Below are 27,457 nucleotides of genomic sequence, written 5' to 3' on the forward strand. Positions count from 1 at the left end.
TTGCCTCCATCTCAGGCAGTCATCAAGGTTGTGGAGAAAAACATTTTTGGTGGGGGCCTCTTCATCCCTCTCAAGCCCTTGGAGGATCTGGCTGTACTGATGGCTCTCAGCTCTGTCCTGTCCTTCCTCCACAGTGCTACCTTTTTAGCTTCCTCTTGCATCCCTGGGAAAACACCCCTCCCAGTACCCCTCTCCACCTGGGTTGCAAAGATCCCATCCTCTGTTGCATGCTTTTGTTCCGCTGGCAAGTAATCCTCCCAGGTTCTACAGTTAGGCTTTGGCTACACTGGCGCTGTACAGCGCTGCAACTTGCTGCACTCAGGGGTGTAAAAAAACACCCCCCTGAGCGCAGCGAGTACAGTGCTGTAAAGCGCCAGTGTAATCAGTGCCTGCAGCGTTGCACGGTCGCTCGCAGCGCTGCAAGCTACTCCCCTCGGAGTACTATACTTGCCGCGGCAGCGCTGTGAAGTTCCGAGTGTAGCCAAGCGCTTAGTGAGTGGCAGGGGGAATCTGGAGGGGTCTTTTGTAATACTCTATCAGGGCTTCCTCTGCTGGATTCATTCAGTGCTTGCTTTTCTGCCAGGCTTTGGGGCATGTCAGGAGGGACCTGTCCCTTGGCCTGACAAAGGATGCTGGGCACCCCTAACACCGAGGAGGGTGCTGGCCTTGCCACCACCAAGGACATTCACTGCCTGGTTCCTTCTGCCCCTGTGTCTCTGACAAATCCCACGTAGGCACTGAGCAGGGTGGATAAAAATCAATAATTAAAAAAAAAATTAACTTTATTTTTATTTAAAGCGGATTTTTTTGAGGGGAAAAAACATCTAAAGATAGATGCATTATAGCTCAAAGATATCTCATCATGGAATAGGGATTATAAATTCTAATTCTATAGTATGAGCCAATATAGTCATGTAATGTTTAAGAAAAGTTTTGTAAATGAATTCCAATAGTTCATGGATTAGGGACCCAATTTTATGGGGTTCCAGGGGTTTCTGTATAGATTATTTAAGTTAATTTTTCTATCTACCCAATGGGACTCAGTGCTCAGTCTAGAAGATACCATCAGAGATGCTAAGTTTTTCAGTTCTCAAACTCTGGATTTGTGTCTCCAGATGATATGCTTAACAGCAAAAATGTTTTTCAATAATATATAAAGGTGAGAAATAACAGACCTCAACCCTATTGTCCCTCTGCAAATTTGTGTACAGAGAGTCAGTCCCTTACCTCTCTCTAAAAGTGCAAAGTTTCAAAAAGTTCAATGAATAGAAGATTGTTGGGGGCAGAATAGATCTGGACAAGGAGAAGTCTGGAGATAAATGTGAGAAGGGAGGGACAGGCAGTAGAAACAAAAGTGAAACTGTTTGAGCAGCATATTCCAGAAGTCTTGAGGTCTGAGTGTAACTTTCATTGATCTGAGATCTACCATACCATTCTCACTAGGAGGAAAAACCTATAATGGCAGAAAGCTGTAAAAGAGACCCAGTTTGGGAATATTTTAATGAAGTTCCTCTACCTGTGGGTAAGACAAGAATAAATGCAAAGAGTGCAACAAAAAAATGCAAGGCCTGGTTGCCTGAATGAAACAACATCATGAGAAGTGTTCCTTCTCAGGAGGAAGTTGCGTTGAAAGGAACACGTCTGAACATACAGGATCTTCAGGTTGGTAAACTTTTTTATTTCATACTTCTTTCTTAAGGGGACTGCCTGTCTTCCTTCTGGACTATTCTTGAATTTTCATGTTTAAGCAAAAAATATAGTTGTTACTTTATGGTACTAGCATTTTAGATGCAGTTGTAATAAAAAATAGCTGAAATAGGCATTTCTTTCTTCTACAATTTCACCATTAAAGTAGTACTGAGTATCCGTGAATGCAGTGAGTAGTACTAAATGAGCAGTATGGTAATAATAATTAAATAACTACATTGACTTATTTTGTTTAGGAGAATCCATCCTCAACATACAGGATTCTGAAGACTATCCACCTTCAAGATGACCATTTTCTGTAGTTTCAGAGTTATCTGCACTTGGACTCAGACTGTGGAAGTGATGATGATCTCACTTTTAACAGCTGTAGCATCTTCTGCCGGTGTAGAAAGAATATTTTATTCCTTTGGACTAATTCATTCCAAATTGAGAAATCGTTTGGGACCTGAAGAAGCAGGAAAGCTTGTTTTTCTTTTCCAGATTATGAGCAAACAGGAAAATGAAGGTGAAGATAACTGAGTTAGCTGCCGAAGCCAATATTTTAAGTTTCTCACGTTGATCTGGCTGACCTAGTCAGTTTAATTCTTGTTGTTGTTTTTTTAAATTCATTTAACTATTTTAGTTAAAACAATTTTAACAAAAACCTGATTTTAAAACTTTAAATATTTAACTAAATTCAAAAATTCATATGCTTGTTTTGTTAAAATATTGTTTGCTGTTGAAGAAAAAAATCCTGAATACATAATATTGTTTTAGTTAAATAAAACAATTTAAATGTCTGTCTGGTGGTGATCTCCTCCTAATACAGCATGGCAAGAAAATCCTCCAAATATTAATATTAACCTGTTGAATTGGAGATAGTTCACCTCCCAATGACTTCATAAATATCTGCTTCAATTACCTTTGGTAAATGAAATAACCAAACAATCATTCATTTTCTGATATAGCTGTAAAACTAATCTGAAAAGCTTTAAAAATTACTTAAAAATGTATAGTGTGTATCTTCTAAAAACAAAACCTACATCTATCTCTGAGTTGTGAAGAGAAGAATATGTATTAGGGTTATAACAACCAAAAAGAATGCACTTTTATGTAGAAATCCATGATTAAATAGAGTCTCTTCCTGACTAGTGATTTAAATCAAATCCACCCTGGCACTGGGGCAGTTACACCTAACTGAGCTGACAGACCACTTAGCTGTTAACAGTCAGGTGGGGTACTCAGAAGGTAGGGTTTTAGGCAATGTCAGGGAGCCAGTCCATCTTGAGGGGAAACTGCCCTTTTCTCCTCTTCCTAACTAACCCTCATACCTGTGGTCCCCATCTGTTCGCCGTTGCTTTGTGAGCCTACTCTCCAACCACCAATGAGGATTGGATACTGGTGATGGGGGAATGGAGGCAAGTGTGGCAAATGCAAGTCACAGGCCTAGCAACTCTCTCTCCTCTTAAAAGGGGGGAGGAGGGACTACGTAGCTGTTCCTACTACCACACCGCAGGAGAAGGTCCAGCAGCTGGAGCTGGCCAAGGAGGTTTTGGCAGCAAAGTGGGGCAATGCTGCCCATCCCCTGGAGTCTCTAATTGAAAAGGCCTCAGAGAACCCACTCACCCAACACACACATTCATCTCTCTCCCACTCCCAGCTGGACCACATTTACATTTCCCGTTTTCACTTTTTGTGGGCCCACTCCTCCAGCATGCATCTGGCCCTCTTCTTGAACCAACATTTGGTGTCCATGATTGTTTCTCTGATGCCTGAGCAGTCAGGTCTTGCCTACTGGCGTTTTAACAGCCTCAATTGAGGGGGTTGGACCTTAGTTGTGGGTAGGCTTAGGCCTGCCTCTTCCAATTACCACAACAGATACACACCTGACTTCCCCGAATGAGGTAGGGGTCCTACAGCCAAGAGCCTCCTGTGCAACACCACCGTGATTCATCTCCTGAGCAGATCCATTCTGAGCACTGAAAGAGGGAGGAGTTTGGAGTGTGTTATGTACCGGTAATTAAAGACTGTATTCTCATGCATAAAGGGGCCAAGTTAAGGTTGCACAGGCAACCTTAATTCTGGCATGTGCTTGACTTTGCAATTTTAATGTTCTTTACACACACAGACACTAAATTTTATGTAAAGAAGGCTTGGATGTTTTGCTGTGGACTCCTTGTGTGCTCTTTCTGAGCCCTTCAGTCTATATCTCTTTTCAGTTGAGTGAGGTTAAATTCTTAGAGACCTCTTTTCTTAATCATACCTCACTTGCATGGCTTCTCTTACCTTTTTTTTTTTTTTTTTTTTTTGTGGGTGTGGGGAAGGAGGAGACATGATGGGCAAAACCTGAGCCATTTCTAGTTTTAAAAAATAAAAACCAACTTGAGGCTTTGTATCATAAATCAAAAAAGAGGCACACCCCTTTTATTCCTCATTACAGGTACTCTTACCCCTTCCTTTGAAGTCTACTTCTTTATCTCCAAATCTGAACTCTCCAGCTCTGTCTAGCAGTGTATGCGTAGCCTAGGAGCTTTCAACTTTCTTTTGGAACGATAAGTTGGAAGTTGTGTAGATGGTGCCAAGTTGGTTACCATTCATTATTAAGAAAGAAATGGTGAAAATTGTGTTGTCAACAGGGAACTCTTGCTAAGCATGACCGTGTAGAAGCTGCATATGTGGGAGAAAACTACATGTTACCCTGGCCTCCAATTGCTCTTTCTTGGTATGAAAGTTACCTAGTTTCTGAAAACACTATGATCTTGTTTGCAGTGAGCCATATCTGAAAATCTTGCATTGGATCCTCTCCACTGGGATGAGCCACAGCAGAAGCACTAGAATATATTGGTCACCTTTGTTGGAGTGTTTTTTTATTCACCAGTATTAATGGCCACTTCACACTAATTTCTGATCCTTATTGCCAGTAGAGTTGGGTGATTTTCAGAAAAAGCTTAGAGTGGATACAGCCAACAGGATGTGTTGAGTTTGAAATTGCATTCTGTAGAAGACTGGGACATAGGAAGTCTGGCCTAGCAGTTACAGCTTGGCTGGGATCCACACATGAGGGTTGGTAGTCGGTGAGCAGGGGTCAGAGGAATTGCTAGAGCCAGGTTCAGTAAGCCAGAATCAGAGTCCTATGCCAATTAGAGGTAGAACCAGTTTGGAGTCAGGAGGCAAGAGTCCGTTTCATAGTCAAGCTGGGGTCGGGGATGAAGTGAGCTCTGAAGATGCAGCAAGCCAAAAGTCTGTGTGGTTGCCCAGACAACTTCCTCAGGCGCCCTCCAAAATTAAATAGGGCACTTGGCCAATCGGAGAGCTGTAAGGTATTGTCACTCCTGGGTTCCTTTGGTGATACTTTCTCTGGCACCTGTGATCCATAGTGCTCCCTGGCAGTGGCTCCACATGACCTCCTGGTAGCACAGTGAAACGTCAGCCATCCCAGGTTCTAGTCCACAAATTCTTACATTTTCACTTCCCTCTGTAGCCCCGCTGCTTGATTTTTGGTATAATGTGTGTTTAATATAAATATTGGAAGTAGTTGGTGTACCTGTGAGAACCTGTCTGTTTTTGAGGGAGAGGGTTGACAGTTGACTCTCAGAACTATAGAGATACATAATAGTGCATTGAAGATGTGTGATGTAATAAGTACTACAATATTAAATAATGTTAAGACAGTAGTGTGGAAAACAGGCATGTTGCATTTATACTTTCTGCTAAAATCTCTCCTGTAGTATGTTGAGAAAAAAAAATACTATAAATAACTTTTAGAACATTAAGACATGAGAGGAAGTGAACTGTTAATATAAGCTTTTAGTGGTGTTTGGTGGTCTGCCTGTGGCTGTGTCTCAATCACAATGCATTTATTAAATTAAAAAGACACCCTGATGTTTTAATACTATAATAAACCTGGCATTACACAGAACTAGGATTAAAAGACCTATTGATCTAACAGTCTTAGAATTTTTCACCATCTGTTAAATCTTCAACATTGCAGAGCAATAGTTGGCATGCTAGTTAATGTTCTTTTTTGTAAGTAAAGAATGCTTTGGTTTAGGCCCCAAATTTCAAAATTAGATTGGTCTTACTTTCCAACCGATAGTCTACTGTAAGAGTAACTGGATATTTATCATACCATTTTCCCTTTTTTTGAGGCGTGCGCGCACACACCAAGGATGTCATTATTCACCTCTTTATGCCATGGTAATGGAGTCATTCATCTAACTGGTCAGAAATAATCCTAATATAAATGAAATTACCATAGGGAACACAAGTTAACTTTATGCAGATGGTATTAATGCTACTAGAGTTTCAAGAGGAAATCTTAACATTTGGCAGAACATCAGGATTTAAAAAAACTGGCAGATCAGAACTCCTGCACGTAAGTGTGTGCTCTGATCTATGGAAAGATATAAAAGAGAATTACAAATACAAATTGGTAACTACTTCTGTAAGATACCTGGGAATACACATTCCTAAAAGCTAGTAAGACTTTTATAATTATGCTCCATTGATTTAAGAGTATCAAGATATATCTGGAAAATTGGTCAAAATACAAAATTTCATAGCTAGGCAAAATTGCATCAGTTAAGATGAATATCTTACCTTAAATTAACATCCTTTTCCAAACACCTCTGGTTCTAGTTCTGGGCAGTTTCTGATTAAACTAAATTGAGTAAATAAGAAATCCAGGGTTAAGCAGTGTAGTTTACAGAGACCATGGCAAAAACTATTGACACTATCAAACATTAAGCGCCATTTATAAAGCTAGTCCGATTAGAAACCTAATGTACTAGCTAATGCCAAACCCTAATAAGCAGCAGGTAGACACAGAATGATTTCATTTTGAGGGATCAAATTTACCCGATTCCCTGGTTAAAGAAATCTTTTATAGGTCAGAATCAATGTATAATCACCCTTTTATGAAAGCAATAGTAGAAACTTGGGATAACTTATTTAGAAAGCTAAGCCATTGCTCATAGTAGATAATATGGAATTTAACCCCAGCAAAAGCCTGGGAAGTTTTGATGTTTAGGAACTTATAGGTATATCAACTTGGCCGACTGTTTTGAAACCACACATTTTGATTGCTTGATACACAACTCACCAAAAGACACCAAAATTCCAATCTATCAATACTAATAATTGAGAAATTTGCCAACCCACCCGCGCAAAAAGGCAAACCTAAGCAGAAAACTGATAGAATTTGAAAAACTATTCACTACCTCTGTGAAATACAAAGGATTACTCTCCATTCTATATAAAGTAATCTCTAGCTTAGAGGAAATAGCTATGTTAATGAAAAGATGGAAAGTTGATGGATGCATAGAGACAAACTTTTGACTACTTATGAAGGGAGAAATCCCTTTAACAATAGCCAAAGTTAATATCAAAATTAAGATATTAAAATAAGGAAGGAAGGAGAAGTTTATTATGTAGAGTTTTGATAGGAAAATTTATAAACAGGTCATGCATCTAAATGTAAGAAAAGCGGAAATTTGTAGATAAACATGAGATGAAAGACTTTAACTGATACTATCAAGTAAAAAGAAAGGACACAGTAGAAAAACATCAACCACCATGTGATCAATGTCACTAAGTTTGAAGAAAGTGACTAGTAGCAGGACTTGTCAATACAGCTTTAGGGATTTCCATACACCAACTTAGTTGTATATTTGTATATAATACTAAGTTTATCTCTAGATTGCTGTTATAAAAGAATGGAGTGGTTTTTTTTTGTTTGTTTTTTTTAATGCTGTTGCTGACTTGAACCAAATGCAAGGAGAAGAATCCTATAGATGCTCCTTATGCAACCAGGCCATGGCCCTGGGTAGCTGCCTCAGTTAGTGGAGAAATCTGCTTTTTAAGAGTTGTTTTGTAGTAATTCTTAAGAACAGTAGGGAAAATTGTGGGTGGGGGTGTTGTTCAGTTGTCCTCTTCAAAGTCGTATGAAAGTTGCTGAAGTGCTACAACTATCCACACATTAGCAATATATCTCATGATCCTCTAGGAAGAGGAAGATGGGGGTTGGAGGCCTGAGGAGCAAGAATTATGAAATGCCAACCATGTCATGAAAGAGATCTACATCTACCCTAAAAGATGATGTGGGAAACCCATAGAAAATGAGAGCGAAATGGGCATCCAATTATTAGACTAGTACCTGGAAAACTTAATCCTCCTTTCTTAATGCTAAGGTTTTATTCCTACTGTGCCCCAACTTGTTATAGTAGGGATGGTGATTCAAATATTGCATGTTTCATATGTTTGATTTTTATTTAAGCTAGCTAGCTTTCTCTTATTTAAAATACTTGTATTTAAAATAATAAAATTGGAAGAGTGGTCTTCCTATCCAGAGCTTCTACTTGTTTAAGTATTAATAATGCCTTTTGATTTTTCAAATAAAATTAGGTGGCTGGTAGTGTTCTGATGGCAACAAGCTGATTTTAACCAGGAATTGTACGGCTGTAAATGTACTGTGGTCTGCCTTGCCTTATAATAAGCTCTTTCTACTCTGAAGAGTAGACCACAATATGCCTTGAGCTATATAATCGCTCTGGTGTCTGGCTTTTCCCAGAGTGACTGACAGAGCAGTAATAATACACAGTGCTGATTTTTTAAAGACTGAACACATCTGGTAAAGACTTTAAAATCTAAAACTACTCTCCTTTTCCTTTCACTCTCCCTGAAATGAATTCCCAGTGCCCTTTAAGACATCTGTTTCAGACCTGTCAGTTTTCTATCTGTATGTTTTCCTTCAATGTCTGTCTCTTTTCCTCTATTTGATTGCTTGCCTCCTGCCTGGACAAGGTAGTGGCATGCTGTTGTGCATAAACTTGAGTTATATTAGTATGGCCTTTCAGAGGCTTTTCGTTCCTTGCCTTTATGCTATAGTTGTCAGCATTTTTCAAAAATAGGGAAATGGAGCAAGTACACGTAACTAAACTATGCCAGTATCCCTGACTTTACTGACTCCTTAGAACAGCAAGATGGAGAGATGCAATGGTGTTTTTTCAAAAAGTGGGTCACAGGAAATCTGTGCAAATAAAGGGAAAGATGAATGCTTTTCTGTACAGATGGTGTTCTCTTTCTCCTTGAATACAGTGTCTAGACAGCCTTACTGTTTAGGGTAGACTAGTCTAACAATTCAAATACTTGTCTAGGACAAGTGACTAAAATATGCTAAATTCTTCATATAATGTAGTGGTCCATCTAGATTTCATACTAATGCAGAGCTGTATATCTCATGATTAAATCAGTTATTGAACATTAAATGTTCTGTAAGCTGATTTTTAGGAAACCTGCTTATAACAGCAGAAGTAGCTGCCTAATGCATTAAAACCAACTATTCTCTCTGTTGGCATGTAATTCACTAAGGAGTAAACAATGTTGCTATGGGTTTGGTATAGTAGGTGTCTAACAGCACTGCAGTAAAATTACTTAAGTGCAATATTACCTCTGAATAGTCCTCCCCATAGAAGTATTGAAATACTTCACCAGCAGACAACACTGTTCACTAAATGTACACAGCTGTAGGATATAGTCAGTATCTTGAAACTGCAGACTTGGTGGTGTGTTTTGTTTTGTTTTTTTCCCCCAGCAGCTGTTCTTAGTTTGATCTGCTCCAAGAAAATCTCTTAGAAAATTAAAGCACCTTGTTGGAGAACTCTTAGCTCGTTTATCAGGAAATGTGAAAACTTACAGCACATAGCTGAAATGTGCTTGCTTGTCCCATTTGTTGAGTGGTACAGATAAGTTTGTTATAACTAGAGTCCTCTTAATGTGACTGAGGACCAATTTGAAAATTGTATTTGCACTTAAGTGTGTACCTACAGCTGTTACAGTGAACACAGAAATAGCTTATAATGAGAGGTAGGTGACTCTCATTTTTTTAATTTGTGCATGGTTTCATTGTCTTGTTTCTAGTCTATTGCACTTCATCTTGTGCATTAGCATGATGACTTTACTCTTAATCATAATATCAATCATAAGACATCTGTGTACCCTGGCAATTTTAATAGCCACCATATAGCATGCGGTTATTCAACAAACAGTGCTGCAGGTGAACAGCTCACTGAGCTGTTCAATGCAAAACAAAAGGGTACCTTCCATTCAGCCTAAAAGAAAAAAGAATAGACACCCGACTTACATTTTGTGTCCATTGACTCCAGCAGATCATCACTTATTGCCTCTCAAACTGTCCTGGACCACTTTCCGCACAGTCAGCACTGGCCAGTGGTGGCATACATTGTCCTCAAACTCCCTGTTATTACCAGCGTCTCAAAAAAAACATCAGTAGCATACCACCAAATTCCAAAAACTTTGACTCTTTTACAAAGCTTATTATTGAAGCTTCAAAGAAGAATATCACCCTTGGTTACAGGAACTTCTTTATGCCATCATGGAGTTGAGAGAGCAAAACGCTCCTAAGGGTGTATGAAGCTACTGGTGACCTGGACTTAGCCACTGCTCTCCTGGAATTGATGATGGAGTCTACAACAGTGGTGCCCAATTTTATTACACAAGAGGGCCACGTAAACCTAAGCACAACCTTGTGTGGACCAAACAGATTCTACATATTTTAATAAGATTTAAAGTCACCTGTACTGATTTATATTTTAAGTTAAACTTGTTTCATATATATTTAGATAAACAATACTGTACGTAGGTTGTTTTTATTTACACACCTATGTAAACTAAAATGATATAAACATGGGGTTGTCTGTGGGTGAGGACTGGCCTGCCTCCCAAGTCCTCTGAAAGCGAGAGATCATTGTCCAGGATGGGTTGTAGATCACTGATGATGCATTGGAGAGGTTTTAGCTGAGGACTGTAGGTAACGGCCAGTGGAGTTCTGTTGGTTTCTTTCTTGGGCTTGTCTTGCAGCAGGAGGCTTCTGGGTACACTTCTGTCTCTGTTGATTTGTTTCCTTATTTCCTCGTGCGGGTATCATAGTTTTGAGAGTGCTTGGTGAAGATCTTGTAGATGTTGGTCTCTGTCTGAGGGGTTGGAGCAAATGCAGTTGTACCTCAGCGCTTGGCTGTAGACGATGGATCATGTGGTGTGTCCAGGATGGAAGCTGGAGGCATGAAGGTAGGCATAGCGGTTGGTGGGTTTTCAGTATAGGGTGATGTTAATGTGACTGTCGCTTATTTGTACCGTGGTGTCTAGGAAGTGGACCTCCCATGTAGATTGGTCCAAGCTGAGGTTGATGGTGGGGTGGAAGCTGTTGAAATCGTGGTGGAATTCTTCCAGAGTCTCCTTCCCGTGGGTCTAGATGATGAAGATGTCATCAATGTAGCATAGGTAGAGAAGGGGCATGAGTGGACGAGAGCTGAGGAAGCATTGTTCCAGGTCAGCCATAAAAATGTTGGCACCATGTGGGTGCCCATAGCGGTGCCACTGGCCTGGAGGTATATATTGTCACCAAATTTGAAATAATTGTGTGTGAGGATAAAGTCACAGAGCTCAGCAACCAGTTGTGCTGTGGCATCATCAGGGATACTGTTCCTGACAGCTTGTATTCCATCTGTGTGTGGGATGTTTGTGTAGAGAGCCTCTACATCCATGGTGGCTAGGATGGTGTTTTCTGGGAGGTCACCAATGCATTTTAGTTTTCTCAGGAAATCAGTGGTGTCATGGAGATAGCTGGGAGTGCTGGTGGCATAGGGTCTGAGTAGAGAGTCCACATATCCGGACAGTACTTCAGTGAGAGTGCCAATTCCAGAGATGATGGGGCATCCAGGATTTCCAGGTTTGTGGCTCTTGGGTAGTAGATAGAATAACCCCGGTCGGGGCTCTAAGGGTATGTTGATTTGTTCCTGTGTTAGTGTAGGGAGTGTCCTGAGTAGATGGTGCAGTAAATCTAATGCTAATAAATCTCCTTTTTAGTATATTGCATTGAAGCAGGCTGCGGGCCCACCATGCTCTGGTGGGTCGTAGGTTGGGCACCCGGTCTACAAGATGACAACAATGGACAGCAACAGTGGAGGCCACAGACTTCATGTACTCAAGCTGTAAAGTGTGGACCCTTCTGTGAAGTGGTGCCATTACATGTGCGCATACCGCAAGTCACTGTTAGCAGCATTGCTAGCCACCTAATTCAGAAATTATTATAAGCTGACAAAACAAAAAGAGGCAAAAACACCTCTTATGGAATTCTGTCCACAAAGTGCCCGTTTGTCAAGTCTGTCAATCCTTTACAAGAACTGAGATTGATGCTGGCATTGACGGCATTCTTCCAGACTTCCTTAGATACTTGCAAACTGGATGGCAGTGCTACTTACTGTAGTCATCACCACCAGCAAACTCCCAACAGCTTCGTGACAATCATAGAATCGTAGGACTGGAAAGGACCTTGAGAGGTCATCTAAGCGAGTCCCCTGCACTCATGGCAGGACTAAATATTATCTAGAGCATCCCTGACAGGCATTTGTCTAACCTGCTCTTAGAAATCTCAAATGATGGAGATTGCACAACCTCCCTAGGCAGTTTGTTTCAGTGGTTAATTACCCTGACAGGAAGTTTTTTTTTCCTTATGTCCAACCTAAACCGCCCTTGCTTCAATTTAAGCCCCATTGCTTCTTGTCCTATCCTTAGAGGTTAACAAGATCAATTTACCTCCTTCCTCTTTGTAACAACCTTTTATGTACTTGAAAACTGTTATCATGTCCCCTCTTTTCTTCTCCAGACTAAACAAACCCATTTTTTTTCAATCTTCCCTCATAGGTGATGTTTTCTAGACTTTTAATCATTTTTGTTGCTCTTGTCTGGACTGTCTCCAATTTGTCCAAAACTTTCCTGAAAGGTGGCCCTCAGAACTAAACACAGTACTCCTGTTGAGGCCTAATCAGTGTGGAGTAGAGCAGAAGAATTACTCCTCGTGTCTTGCTTACAACACTCCTGCTAATACATCCCAGCATGTTTGCTTTTTTTACACATATTACACTGTTGACTCATATTTAGCTTGTGATCCACTATGAACCCCAGATCCCTTTCTGCAGTACTCCTTCCTAATTTCCCATTTTGTATGTATGCAACTGATTTGTTCTTTCCTGAGTGGAGTAAGTTGCATTTGTCTTTATTGAATTTCATCCTGTTTACTTCAGCTTGGTATCGTCCATAAACTTTAATTGTACTCTCTATGCCATTATCTAAACCAATGATGAAGATATTGAAAAGAATTCTGCGGGACCCTACGACCTTCTCGTAGCTCCATCTTAGTTGTATTTCCCTAGTGTGTTTATGAGGTCATGCGAGACAGTATCAAAAGCCTTACTAAAGTCAAGATGTGCCACATCTACTGCTTCCCCCATCCACAAGGCTTGTTAACCTGTCAAAGAAAGCTATTGGGTTGGTTTGACTTTTTTTTTTTTTCTTGACAAATCCATGCTGACTGTTACTTATCACCTTATTATCTTCTAGGTGTTTGCAAATTGCTTAATTATTTGCTCCATTACCTTTCCGGATACTGAAATAAACTGACTGGGGTCCATAATTCCCCGGGTTGTCCTTATTTCCTTTTTTTTATAGATTGGTAGTATATTTGCTCTTTTCCAGTCCTCTGGAATCTCTCCTGTCTTTCCTGACTTTTCGAAGATAATCACTAATGGTCATAGCTCCTCAATCAGCTCCTTAAGTATTTTAGGATGTATTTAAGCAGGTCCTGGTGACCTGAAGACATCTAATTTGTCTAAGTAATTTTTAACTTGTTCTTTCCATATTTTAGACTGATTCTTCATTTTCATTGTCCTTCACTATGTTAGATGTCCAGGCACTACTAACCTTTTGGTGAAAACTGAAATGAAGTCATTTAGTACTTCTGATATTTCCACACTTTCTGTTACTGTTTTCTCCCTCTCATTGAGTAATGGGCCTGCCCTGGGTCTTGCTCTTGCTTCTGATGCATTTGTGGAGTGTTTTCTTGTTACCCTTTGTCTCTAGCTAGTTTAATCTCGTTTTGTGCCTCAGCCTTTCTAATTTTGTCCCTACACACTTATTTGTTTATAGTCATCGTTTGTAATTTGACCTAGTTTCCACTTTTTGTAGGACTTTTTTGGTTTGTTTTTTGAGTTTTAAGATAATTGAAAATCTCCTGGTTAAGCCAGGGTTGTCTCTTGCCATACTTCCTATCTTTCCTATGCATTGGGATAGTTTGCTCTTGTGCTCTTAATAATGTCTCTTTGAAAAACTGCCAACTCTCTTGAACAGGCTTCACCCTTAGACTTGCTTTCTATGGGATCTTACTTACCAAATCCTGGAGTCTGCCTTTTTGAAATCCATTATCTTTATTGGGCTCTTTTCCTCCTACCATTCTTTAGAATCTTGAACTCTATCATTTTATGATCACTTGCACCCTAGCTGCCATAAGCACTGACTCGGTGGGTGCTCCAGGGCTGGAGCACCAATGGGAAAAAATTAGTGGGTGCTCTGCACCCACCGGCAGCCAAGCTCCCCTTCCTTTGGCCCTACCTTCTCCTCCTCCTCCCCCTCCCCGAGCGTGCCGCATCCCTGCTCCCCCGCCTACCTCCCGGCCTGTTTGGCAGCGCTTAGCATGCTCGGGGGGTTGGGGGGAGGAGCAGGACCGTGGCGCGCTCAGGGGAGGAGGCAGGGCAGGGCCAGGGCGGGGATTTGGGGAAGGGTTTGGAATACTGGCAGGGAGGGGGCAGAGTTGGGAAGGGGTTGGAATGGGGGTGTGGAAGGGGTGGGAAGAGGCAGGGCAGGGGTGGGCCTCGTGGAAGGGATGGCGTGGGGGTGGAGCCAGAGGCAGAGGTGGGGGGTCGAGCACCTAGGGGAAAGAGGAGAAGTCGGCGCCTATGCTAGCTGTCTTCCATTTTGGGTTTCAAATTCTCAACCAGTTCCTCCCTATTTGGTGGAAAACAAATCTTGAACAGCCTCTCCCCTAGTAGCTTTCTCCACTTTCTAAAATAAAAAATTGTTTCCAATACATTCCAAGAACCTGTTGGATAATCTGAGCCCTGCTGTGTTATTTTCCCAACAGATATCTGGGTAGTTGAAGTCCCCCATCACCACCAAGGTCATTGCCATTTTAAAACCTGGTGTGACTGGGGTCGTGGGGGAGTGGGGAGAGAAGGCAGCTGAGGTCACTCAATTAGGGTGATCTGCAAAGAATGAGGCAGATAATCCCCAAAACTGGTGGATATTTTCTATGTTTAAATTTACCAAGCCAGCACAAAACAGTTTCTTTATTACCTCACTGGCTGCCCAAAAGCCAGCAACACAGTTCCCTTGAAGTAATCCAGCCTCGGGCCTCCAGCCAGGTACCCAAGTCAAATATGATGATTTTGAGAATCTTATTTCACCATATAAAAGAAAAGGTTCTACCAATCCCAAAGGATCAGACACATTATCTCCCAGGTTAATAAATATTCCAGATGTTATCCAAATACATGCTTACAGCCAATTACTATTAAGTAAACTAACATTTATTTAAATAGTAGAGAGTATGGTTAAAAGCTCAATATACATACAGACATGAGTTCAGTTGTTGAGGTTCAGATTTATAGCAGAGATGGTAAGCTTTATAGTTGCAAAGAGTTCTTGTAGATTTTAGTCCATAGGTTATAGTCCAATGTCCAATATCATATTCAGGGCAGACTAGTCAGCACTGGGATCTCAATCTTGTATCTTAAGATTCTCCTGCATTGAAGCCTCAAGCAAATTTGAGATGACAGGATCAGGACCCATAGGTCTTTTTATACAGTTTTCTAGCAGCCTGTTTACCCATACAGACCTCGGTAAACAATAAGTTTTTGATGTAACTTTGTTTCCTGAACACCACCAGTAATTAGTTACACAAATTAACATAGGGCAATTTATTCATTACAGTCTATTACAAACTTCAAAGAAACATATAGACAATGACTTATTTCACCCAAGATTCATCTAAATGTTAATATTCCCTTTTGATTTCTGAATTAATAGTGATAGTGACAGACAGAAAATGTCTGTTTACATGGCTATCCTCTAAGATACACACAATTAGTATAACCTCTCATTCTTTAACAATACAGGTTTGCATTTCAAAGTTCTAGCCTATCTAGCCCTGAGTAGCCTTAATTACCAGTTCTAACATAGAGACTAACAAATTTATTAGAGCATAAGCTTTCGTGGACTACTGTAGTCCACGAAAGCTTATGCTCTAATAAATTTGTTAGTCTCTAAGGTGCCACAAGTACTCCTGTTCTTCTTTTTGCGGATACAGACTAACACGGCTGCTACTCTGAAACCTGTCATTTCTAACATGTTTCTACAGGCTGACTCTGGGTTAATTAGCCTGCAGGATGCTTAACCCTTTCTGGCCACGTGTTACACTCTTCATAAGATTCGTTGCAAGTATATAAGAATGGTAGAAATAATGATTTGGATGATTATATTTTAATTACACAATGTCACACCTGGAAAACCATTCAATAACCCCGAAAGCTATTGCCCTATGTATGTTGTACAGAGGAGAGAGAAATTACTGGCGCGAGCAATCCTGGCGAGGCAGACTGTGGTTCCCCCAGCATAGGCAGGTTTCAGGGCAGGGCAAAGCTGCTGTGACCAGTTGTTTGCACTGACTACACATATTGAGGCCAGCTTTCAGCAGAAGCTTAAAACAGCTGCAACTTGTCATCAGCCTGTGACACTATCTGGCATAAGGGGCTCTGCTGAAGCGATCCAACCTCTTCAGTGCAACCAGATGTTTTGATGCATTAGGTCAGTGTTTTTGGACAGAACGTTCCATTTCCATCAGCAGTCAGGTTGGCAAAAAGCAGAGTCTGTACATTGGCCTCCCAAGGGATCAGTTTATTCCACGGCTAAGTACTGTGTACCTGTTCAGGGAAAAAGCTTGCATAGAGACCTGGTTGATATCCAACTAAATGTCTCAGACTTGTAATGGTACCCTGAAGTCCATTGTACTGCCTTGGTTTCCAGTCCTCACAAACATCCTTCCTCCAACCAGCCAGTGAGAGAGGAATATGTTGCATCAGTACAAGAAAGCTGTTACTAACCACAGCTCCCACTCCATGACCTCACACTTTTTTTCACCTGCCTCACACTTGTCTTAAGCCCCTCTGACCATTCAGAGCATCTAGAGAAGCTCTTCTGTTATCAACTTCAACCCTGGCAGATGCAATGGGCAGGCTCTGACATAAATAACATACATCATGAAGATGATCCTGGTTTCTTTAAATCTCTCCTGGTTTCTTGCTCTGCTAAAGACAATGGATGACTATCAGCCGTATTGGGACGTTACATGGATTGCGTGCACCTGCTGCACTAAAGAAGAATCAAGTATTTGCCATAGCATGAATGCGGAGACCTCCAAACTGTCAAACACTGTGAACCAAGTGCCCCACCTTTTCATTTACAGGAGCTATAGCATCTCCTGAAGCCCTCAAATGGATTTCAGACCTTTCGATTAACTTGTAAATGTTCCTATTTCAATATGAAAGATGATTACTTTTGTGAACTGCTCTGAAGGAAACTCATCTGTATGCTATTCTTCAGGTTCTGCAGTGTGAGTACCATGGTAGCTTTTAGCTGCTGCTGTTTTGAAGTTTGGGACCAGAAGGACGTTTACTTTCCCGTATCTTTGCACAGGATGGAGAGAGAACTTCTCTCTTTGCTCCCTAGAACCCTCAACATGGATATGGGGCACTATGTTTAGTGTTTTACCCCTGTGCTCATCAACAGGTTCCAGAGATAGTTTGGAGGAGAGCAAACCCCCCTGAAGGGTAGATTAGCTTGAGTAAGACCCCTACCACAGAACAGGTCAAGAAGCCAAGAGACAGTGGATTTGGAGGGGAAAGTAGAAGCCTCTCTCCTCTGAATTAAAAAATAAATAAATCCATGAAACAGCCAGGTGGGGAAGGGGAGGCAGCACCCCTCACTGGTCTCCCCCAACAGAGAAGAGGCAGAGTGAGGACTGGAAGGGACCTGATTCCTTGTGTGTGTGTGAAGGAGCAGGGGACAGGAGGTAATGGGGATTCCTAGTCTCCTGAAGAGAGAGGACTGTGGGAGTAGCTAGGCTGAGACAGGGAAGCAGGGTTGCTTACCCTGTTCCCTTAAGGAAACTTGGACCATGTGAGTTGAGTTTGGAAGAGGCATGCTGTAGGGATCCTCAGACCAACTCCCCCACAAAATCTGTGACCTGGAGCAGATAAGCTGAAAAGACAGCACAGATTGCCCTCTGCCTGCTGGGAAGACAACTGAGATCGCCCCCCCACCAGCACAGGCTAGCCTGGGAGGGCTGGTAGGCACAGTGAACTTTGTCATACCCAACATCCTCCCATCTTCCATGGGAGTAAAAGAGCCAAGAGCAGCTGGGTCTTTAAAGAAAGGGGTAGCTGACCTTTGCTTCCTGGGAGTGCATGCACAGCAAGGGGCTTTGACCCCCTCATGTGCAAATTCCCAGTGCCCCATGCTGTTCATACTCCCTGGTCTGGGTAGGTCCTTCACAGAGCAATTGGAGAGACGCTCTTTAACTTAAAGAACGAGGAGTACTTGTGGCACCTTAGAGACTAACAAATTTATTTGAGCATAAGCTTTCGTGGGCTAGAACCCACTTCATCGGATGCATGCAGTGGAAAATATAGTAGGAAGAGATTATACACACACACACACACATAGAGAACATGAAAAAATGAGTGTTGCCATACCAACTCTAATGAGACTAATCAATTAAGGTGGGATATCAGCAGGAGAAAAAAAACTTTTGTAATGATAATCAGGATGGCCCATTTCAAACAGTTGACAAGAAGGTTTGAGTAACAGTAGGGGAAAAATTAGCATGGGGAAATAGTTTTTACTTTGTGTAATGACCCATCCACTCCCAGTTTTTATTCAAGCCTTATTTAATGGTATCCAATTTGCAAATTAATTCCAGTTCTGCAGTTTCTCGTTGGAGTCTGTTTTGTAGCTTTTTTGTTGGAGAATTGTGACTTTTAGATCTGTAATTGAGTTCCCAGGGAGGTTGAAGTGTTCTCCGACTGGTTTTTGAATGTTATAATTCTTGACGTCTGATTTGTGTCCATTTATTCTTTTGCATAGAGACTGTCCGGTTTGGCCAGTGTACATGGCAGAGGGGCATTGCTGGCACATGATGGCATATATCACGTTGGTAGATGTGCAGGTGAACAAGCCTCTGATGGTGTGGCTGATGTGATTAGGTCCTATGATGACGTCCCTTGAATAGATATGTAGACAGAGTTGGCAACGGGCTTTGTTGCAGGGATAGGTTCCTGGGTTAGTGTTTTTGTTGTGTGGTGTATGGTTGCTGGTGAGTATTTGCTTCAGGTTGGGGGGTTTCTGTAAGCGAGGACTGGCCTGTCTCCCAAGATCTGTGAGAGTGAGGGATCATCCTTTAGGATAGGTTGTAGATCCTCGATGATGCGCTGGAGAGGTTTTAGTTGGGGGCTGAAGGTGATGGCTAGTGGCGTTCTGTTACTTTTTGTTGGGCCTGTCCTGGAGTAGGTATTCTTCTGGCTCTGTCAATCTGTTTTTTCACTTCAGCAGGTGAGTGTTTGCTCCAATCCCTCAGACAGAGACAAACACCTACAAGATCTCTATCAAGCGTTCTTAAAACTACAGATTCACAGACTAACACAGCTATCACTCTGAAATCTTTAACTTAAACAGTCAAACTTTAAAACACTTGCAGGATGCTCAGAGGTTGGTCATTGTCCCCAAAACTAATTTAGTCATGTGAAATTAATCTGTTTCAAGTTCTTTAATTTTGCTCTGCCAGGAATAGGGTAAAAACAGTCTGAAACCTGACTCTGGCATGCCCAGCTTTGTGGTTTGTATAAAGCTATTTTCCCAGGAACTCTTAGTAAGAGCTGTATTTACAGAGATGCTTGACTTAATATGATTTTGAAATTGTTCCATCAGGAAGCTGAGCTCAGGATAACCTGAACTCTATGTTCGTATTAAGATATCTGTTTTAGTGTTCTCCCTAATTGATCTGGCAGTTGCTATTCATTCCAAAAAATATATAGGTATATGCATATTAATATGCATTAAACTAATTAAAATTTAATTTTTCCTACTTTGTGTTGAAACAGAAGTTAGAATGATTATTAGCTTAGCTTCTCTAAAAGTGAAATTTGGACTCTGTCTTTCATCTTTCTCAGAAAAAGGTGATTGCTTGCTCTATTTTGGTTAATTAATTCTGAGAATCAAGTATTACTATTAGTGGTTTTTGGGAGCGATTTCCAGAACAAATAGTTTTATAAAACTTCTGAAAAAAATTTCCCTTCTGTTCAAAATGTGTATTAAGGATCTCTTTGGTATTGGCTTTGTCAGACTATTTCTGCTGCCCAGTTGCTTACCTTTCTGTTGCCAACAAACCTCATTGAACTAGTTAGTGGATTTCCAATGCGATGCAGAAACGGAAATAAGTCAAATTCCACTTTTGTTGTCCTGAGTGGAATACAGACTACTATGATGGCAGTTAGCCCAGGAGAAAAATAAGACTGGTATATTGTGGGAGGACCAGCTGCAAATAAAGGGATGATCAATAAATATAACATGAGATCTGTGCACTAGCAGATCAGATAGTTTGATAGTTAAATGATTGATCTGACTCTGAAACCTTGTTTTATAACTCTTGTTACATATCCCAAAAAAGTCCTTAATGTTGACAAATTTAGGTTTATAAAATTTGTCAGTTGCTGTCAGATTTATATAAACTACAGACTTGCAGTCTGCCCTTCATCCACCATGGTCAACTATAAACTGTTTTACCAATTTAATTACAGCAATGTCTAAATATAACTTACTGTAACTGATAGCAATATGTAGTGTAGCATTGTTTCTAGATAGCACCATGAGATGTTTAATGTAAGGCCACTGATATGACTAAGCAAGATGCTGCTTATTCTATATGTTATGGAAGCCGTCCACCTTTTCCCACTTCCAGCAGTACTTAAGCTACTATAATCTGCCAACTTAAGTCAAAACTCATTGGGGACATTGTTACTGATCAACTTTTGTTCTTATTGAACCAGTTGTTCTTATAGTGGTGGGTGGTAATTGTTAGAAATAGAGGCATGGAATTATTGTACAGGTATTTGACTTTTTGTCTATTTGATCTTATGGAATTTCCTTCCTCAATATTTAAACCTTTTTTTAACAGGTAAACAAGTGAGAACCAAACTGTCACAGGCCTTTAATCACTGGCTGAATGTTCCAGACGATAAAATACAGGTACCAGTCACTTTCTCTTTATTGGTTAAAAGAGGAGGTATTTTTAAAACTATAAGAGATACAGATGACGGATTCCCTTAGTTTAGATAGCATCGAATACTGATAAATCCCGAACTCTTCCATTTATTTTTTGCCGAAGGTGGCTTGGCTTGTTGGAAAGTAGTTTCCTATGCCTTGCAGCCTTGTGAATTTAATGTTCATAAAAAGGAAAACATCTGCTTATTAACATTACTCAAAATGTTACTTTTTTGTGTGTAACGTGTTTCTCCAAAATGTGTATTTAACCTGTTTCTTTAAAGGTTGTAATTGAACAGCTATCACTGTCCTCCTCTCGATCCCTTAACACAGCACTTTCAGTGACCTGTCTGAGAAACTAGCCAATTGCTCTGCAAATCATTAAGCACAGTGGGTTGGGAAAGGGCCATTTATTGCTTGATATTTCCCATGTCAAAATCACAAGCCAACGGCTGTATGAAGTCTTCAATAACTAATCAGTTGTTTGTTGTGTGCCAGTTTTGAGCAAAGCATCTAGATGATGATCATGTTGCCTCTCAGTGCAGAGATGGATGGTTACCAGCACACCCTAGTCAGACGCACTGAACCAGGGATCAGGGTTCTTCCACCTAATATTCAGTTCCTGGCAGGTGTCACTTCTGACTACATGTCAGGAACCCTCAGTGTCTGGCTGTGTGCCCCCACCATGTGGCTCTGTCAAGTCAAACATTCTTTTCAGAAATCTAGTCTGCAGTGCATTTTTTTTCTAAATTAACTACATCTAAGGTATAAAAGCTGCTTCTCGTCAAATATTATCTGACGAGATCAATTCTCCAACTCTTATTTCTGACACTCTTATCCAGCCAGTCCATACGTTGATTTCATTAGTGACCATACTCCTGTACTTCAATGTTGAGGTTCTTGTTAGGCCTGTCAAGCGATTAAAAAAATTAATCGCACTGTTAAGCAATAATAGAATACCATTTATTTAAATATTTTGGATGTTTGCTACAGTTTCAAATATACTGATTTCAATTACAAAACAGAATACAAAGTGTACAGTACTCACTTTATATTTTTATTGCAAATATTTGCACTGTAATACTATTTATTTTATTTTTCAGTTCACCTACAAGTATTCAAAAATAAAACAATGTAAAACATAAATTCACTCAGTCCTACTTCTTGTTCAGCCAATTGCTCAAACAAGTTTGTGTACATTTACAGGAGATAACGCTGCCTGCTTTTTCTTTAGTGTCACCTGAAAGTGAGAACAGGCATTCGCAGGTCACTGTTGTGACCAGGGTCGTAAGATATTTGTGTCAGATGTGGTAAAGATTCATATGTCCCTTCAGGCTTCGACCACCATTCTGAGGACATGCATCCATGCTGATGACTGTTTCTGCTCAATAACAATCTAAAACAGTTCAGACCGAAGCATGTTCATTTTCATCATCTGAGTCCGATGCCTCTGGCAGAAGATTGATTTTCTTTTTTGGTGGTTCGGGTTCTGTAAGTTCCTCATCAGAGTGTTGTTTTTATAAGACTTCTGAAAGCAAGCTCTACACCTCGTCCCTCTCAGATTTTGGAAGGCACTTCAGATTCTTAAACCTTGGGTCAAGTGATGTAGCTATCTTTAGAAATCTCACATTGGTACCTTCTTTGCGTTTTGTCAAATTTGCAGTGAAATTCTTAAAATGAACATGTGCTGGGTCATCATCAGAGACTGCTGTAACACACAATATATGGCAGAATGCAGGTAAAACAGAGCAGGTGACATACAGTTCTCCCCCAAGGAGTTTAGTCACACATTTAATTAACACTTTTTTTTTTTTTTTTTTTAACATGCATCAGTATGGAAGCATGTCCTCTGGAATGGTGGCTGAAGCATGAAGGGGCATATGACTGTTTAGCATATCTGGCATGTAAATACTGTACCTTGCAATGCCGGCTACAAAAGTGCTATGCAAACACCTGTTCTCACTTTAAGGTGACGTTGTAAATGAGAAGTGGGTAACATTATCTCCCGTAAATGTAAACAAACTTGTTTGTCTTAGCGATTGGCTGAACAAGTAGTAGTACTGAGTGGACTTGTAGGCTCTAAAGTTTTACATTGTTTTGGTTTTGAGTGCAATTATGTAACCAAAAAACTCTACATTTGTAAATTGCTTTTTCATGATAAAGAAATTGCACTACAGTACTTGTATGAGGTGAATTGAAAAATACTATTTCTTTATATTTTTTATTACAAATATTTGCACGGTAAAAATGATAAAAGTGAGCACTTTACATTTTGTATTCTATGTTGTAATTGAAATCAATATATTTGAAAATGTAGAAAAACATCCAAAATATTTAATAAATTTCTATTGGTATTCTATTGTTTAGCAGTGCGATTAAAACTGCGATTTATCTCAATTAATTTTTTAATCGCAGTAAATTTTTTTTTTATTTTAGTTAATCACGTAAGTTAACTGTGATTAATCAACAGTCCTAGTTCCTATGCACTGTGTGGATAAAGAAGTCCGTTTCTGGTTGTTCTGAGGGTGGCATTTAGGGACAGAGTAAAGTTTGATTGGGTGACCTGAACTGTGTATTTGCCTACCTTCAGAGACAGCACATCTGAAGCGTAATCTTTATTTTCTTTGCCATTTTCCTGTGATGATAAAAGCATGGCAGTATTCTTGTTTTCTGAAACAATATTTGTTTCCATTCAAAGTTAACAAAGGCTGTATTAGCTCTATCAACATCCTTGGATTTTAAATGTTTAATGTAATCAGTGATTGTTCCTGTAGGCCCCTCAAGCAGTGCAGGGATTCCAGTGAAGTACTGAAGCAATGCAGGAATAGGCCACATTCCTTCTGAGAAAACCTCTCTCTTCCATGTGGCTTCCTTTTCCCATTTCCCAATACTACTTGTGCCCAGGTGGCTTCATCACATTCATTCACTTCAGACCCACATACACTTTGTCTAGTTCCTGTCAGCTACTCTTTTCCACGCTTCATGAGCATCTACCCATGGGCCATCCATGTTTTGAAAAGTACATTAAAATGTATAACTTTAAAATGTGTAGTATACTTTTTGTGCATATAGAGACACACACACATTTTTTTTATTATTGTGATAACATCCTGAAATGTTATCACAAAACCTGCAGATACCATCTTAAAATTTAGGAAAGGCTAAGACTCCTTAATAGAATGTGGTTCACAGAAACTTCAAATCAGCGAGATCTAGCCAAAAAACTTAATGAACAACAATGTATGAGTGAAATAAAACTACAACACAAACTTCTGAATGACTTTATACCAAACTTTCCAGAGAGTCTATAGTGGGATGATACAGTACATGAAATATCAGGGAATCGTGGTTTTTTTTTTTTTTTTTTTTTTTCCCCTTTAAGGGGTAGGTTTGAAAATCATGCTTAGAATGGAAAGCTGGCTTCAGCCTTAACTATGGAGCAGCTGCTGCCTCTCTGTAATTCATTGTGACTTTAACTGCATGAAGCCTTGTAATATGGGGCAGTCCGCAGCATTCAGCTCTTTCTATTAAGCATTTCTTTCTTTGGCTCCAGTAAGGGATCCTACGAGGCTAACTTCTCAGATCACTGCAGTCTTCAGTCTCCTGACTGTTGACCTCTCACCTAACTTAACTATCACTTTTAAGCCACTGACAATCAAAGTACATATCTGACACCTTTATGTTCTTCACTGGCACCACACTGGCTGTCTTGACTAAATGAATCCACAAATTTATCTGATTTCTTTACCAGGCAGCTAAATGTCAGAATCACTTCAGAGCAAAAGAAGCACCATCAAACAACTGTTCCCTTACTTAAAGTTTTGACAGCAAATATCATCCTTGTTCACGAATGCTGCATCTTGCATCTCCAAGTCTACATATCACCCACCACCTTTGCACCATTGCTTGTGAACACTGCTACACTATCTCCACTGGTTAGGATGGATGAACATTTCTATTAGTCTCTTCTAGATGATTGCTTCCTCACGTCCTAGTTGTCTGATTTCAGAATATGCAAAATTATGTTCTTCTTTCTCTCTAGTACAAAGAAACACTTCCACACTACCCAATCCTGTCAATTCCACTGTCTCCTTATTTATGCCAGGATCCAGTTGAAAGCTGCTGCTTTTTGGCCTGGTCTACACTATGACTTTAATTCGGATTTAGAAGCGTTAAATCGAATTAACCCTGCACCCGTCCACACAACGAAGCCATTTATTTTGAAATAAATGGCTCTTAAAATCGATTTCTGTACTCCACCCCGACGAGCGGAGTAGTGCCAAAACGATATTGTCATTTTGAATTAGGGTTAATGTGGCCGCAATTCGATGGTATTGGCCTCCGGGAGCTATCCCACAATGCACCATTGTGACCGCTCTGGACAGCAATCTGAACTCGGATGCACTGGCCAGGTAGACAGGAAAAGCCCCGCGAACATTTGAATTTTATTTCCTGTTTGCCCAGCGTTGAGAGCACAGGTGATCACAGATAGCTCATCCGCACAGGTAACCATGCAGGCCGATAATCGAAAAAGAGCACCAGCATGGACCGTACGGGAGGTACTGGATCTGATCGCTATATGGGGAGAGGATTCGGTGCTAGCAGAACTTTGTTCGAAAAGACGAAATGCCAAAACTTTTGAAAAAATCTCCAAGGGCATGATGGAGAGAGGCCCCAATAGGGACTCAGATCAGTGCCGCGTGAAAGTCAAGGAGCTCAGACAAGCCTATCAAAAAACAAAGGAGGCAAATGGTCGCTCCAGGTCAGAGCCGCGGACATGCCTCTTCTACACCAAGCTGCATGCAGTTCTAGGGGGGGCTGCTACCACTACCCCACCTCTGACCGTGGATTCCGAGGCGGGGGTAATCTCATCAGCTACACCTGAGGATTCTGCGGACGGGGAAGAGGAGGACGAGCTTGCGGAGAACACCCAGCACTCCATTCTCCCCAACAGCCAGGATCTTTTTCTCAGCCTGACTGAAGTACCCTCCCAAGCCAGTATCCAAGACCATGACCCAATAGAAGGGACCTCAGGTGAGTTTACCCTTTAAAATATAAAACATGGTTTAAAAGCAAGCGTTTTTTAATGATTACTTTGCCCTGAAGACTTGGGATGCATTCACTGCCAGTACAGCTACTGGAAAAGTCTGTTAACGTGTCTGGGGATGGAGCGGAAATCCTCCAGGGACATCTCCATGAAGCTCTCCTGGAGGTACTCCAAAAGCCTTGCCACAAGGTTTCTGGGCAGTGCAGCCTTATTCCGTCCTCCATGGTAGGACACTTGACCACGCCATGCTAGTAGCAAGTAATCTGGTAACATTGCATGACAAAGCCTGGCAGCGTATGGTCCCGGTGTTTGCTGGCATTCAAGCAACATCCGTTCTTTATCTCACTGTGTAATCCTCAGGAGAGTGATATCGCTCATGGTAACCTGGTTGAAATACGGGAATTTAATTAAGGGGACAGATGTGGCCGTTCCTACTGGGCTGTTTGCCTGTGGCTGAAAAGAAATCCTTCCCTGCGTTTAGCCAAGCGCAGGGGGGGGAGGGAATTAGCCCTGAGCTTTTCACGTTTGGCTAGCAGGGATCTTCCCTGATACCAGCCACGTGGTGGGGGGGAGGGATAAAGTGATCATCCAGAGAATTGGATGGGGGGGGTTGTTTTCTGCTGCTGAAGGTTAACAGGAAAACCGCAGCATTCAACGGGCTTTGCTTGGTATGTGGGAAAGGAGGGCGCAGAAGCCAAAAGACAATGGCTTACCATGGCCGCATGCAAGCCGAATTCTGTTGCCCGGACCTGCGTCTGTGATCTCTAGCAGCAAAGCCACAGGCACTCAATATTAAGAGGAAAAATGCGACCTTGCACAGAAATCACATGTGCTATGTAATGTGAATAGTGTTGGTCACCATGAAAGAGTATAAGCATTGTTCTCTAAAATGTATCTTTTTTAAAAATTCTCTCCTTTTTTCCCTCCCTCCAGCAGCTGCAAATTTTTCAAGCCTCCCTCCTCTGTCCCGAAAGCTATCTCAGATAAGGCGTCGGAAAAAGAAGACGCGAGACGAGATGTTCACGGAAATCATGGAATCCACCCGCAGTGAAAGAGCTCATCTGAATGAGTGGAAGGACATGGCTTCTAAGTATAGGAAAGATGCCAGTGAACGTGAGGACAGGAGGGACCAACGTGAGGAGAGGAGAGACGCTCGAGATGAGAGGTGGCGTCAGGAAGATCAGAGGAGGCAGGATGCAACGCTGGGGCTGCTGCGTGAGCAAACAGACATGCTCCGGCGTCTGGTGGAGCTTCAGGAATGGCAGCAGGATAACAGTGCCGCTACAGCCCCTGTATAATCCCCCTCCCCATGTTCCATAGCCTCCTCACCCAGACATGTAAGAACACGGGGGGGCTCTGTACACCCTCCCATTCCACCCCAGTGGACAGCCCAAGCAAAAGGCTGTCATTTTTTTAACCGTTTTTTTTAGTGGCCTTTTCCTTCCTACCGATCCTCCTCCCAAACCCCACCCAGGTTATCTCCCTCTTTTTATAATCAATTAA

At 41.1% G+C, this 27,457-nt stretch overlaps 2 protein-coding genes across 6 annotated transcripts in view; both read left to right on the forward strand.

Moving 5' to 3' along the window:
* Positions 1 to 27,457, forward strand: part of GGPS1 (geranylgeranyl diphosphate synthase 1) — a 63,945-nt gene that overhangs the window by 29,035 nt on the left and 7,453 nt on the right. For 2 of the 5 annotated variants that reach the window (XM_065590520.1, XM_065590522.1), the window contains 3 exons: positions 1,444 to 1,662; positions 1,944 to 2,212; positions 20,822 to 20,892. In XM_065590520.1, the coding sequence (XP_065446592.1) occupies positions 1,993 to 2,212; positions 20,822 to 20,892 (291 nt within the window). In that variant the 5' untranslated portion in view covers positions 1,444 to 1,662; positions 1,944 to 1,992. The remainder of the gene's footprint in view (positions 1 to 1,443; positions 1,663 to 1,943; positions 2,213 to 20,821; positions 20,893 to 27,457) is intronic. The other 3 variants (XM_065590523.1, XM_065590521.1, XM_005291195.4) reach the window with 3 other exon arrangements.
* The window catches only part of TBCE (tubulin folding cofactor E), a 135,756-nt gene that overhangs the window by 18,683 nt on the left and 89,616 nt on the right, over positions 1 to 27,457 (forward strand). The window contains exon 2 of the mRNA XM_024106491.2: positions 20,822 to 20,892. The gene's annotated coding sequence lies outside the window, so the exon portion shown is untranslated. The remainder of the gene's footprint in view (positions 1 to 20,821; positions 20,893 to 27,457) is intronic.

Source organism: Chrysemys picta, chromosome 3 (genome assembly GCF_011386835.1).
Source record: "Chrysemys picta bellii isolate R12L10 chromosome 3, ASM1138683v2, whole genome shotgun sequence".
NCBI classification, from domain to species: Eukaryota; Metazoa; Chordata; order Testudines; family Emydidae; genus Chrysemys; species Chrysemys picta.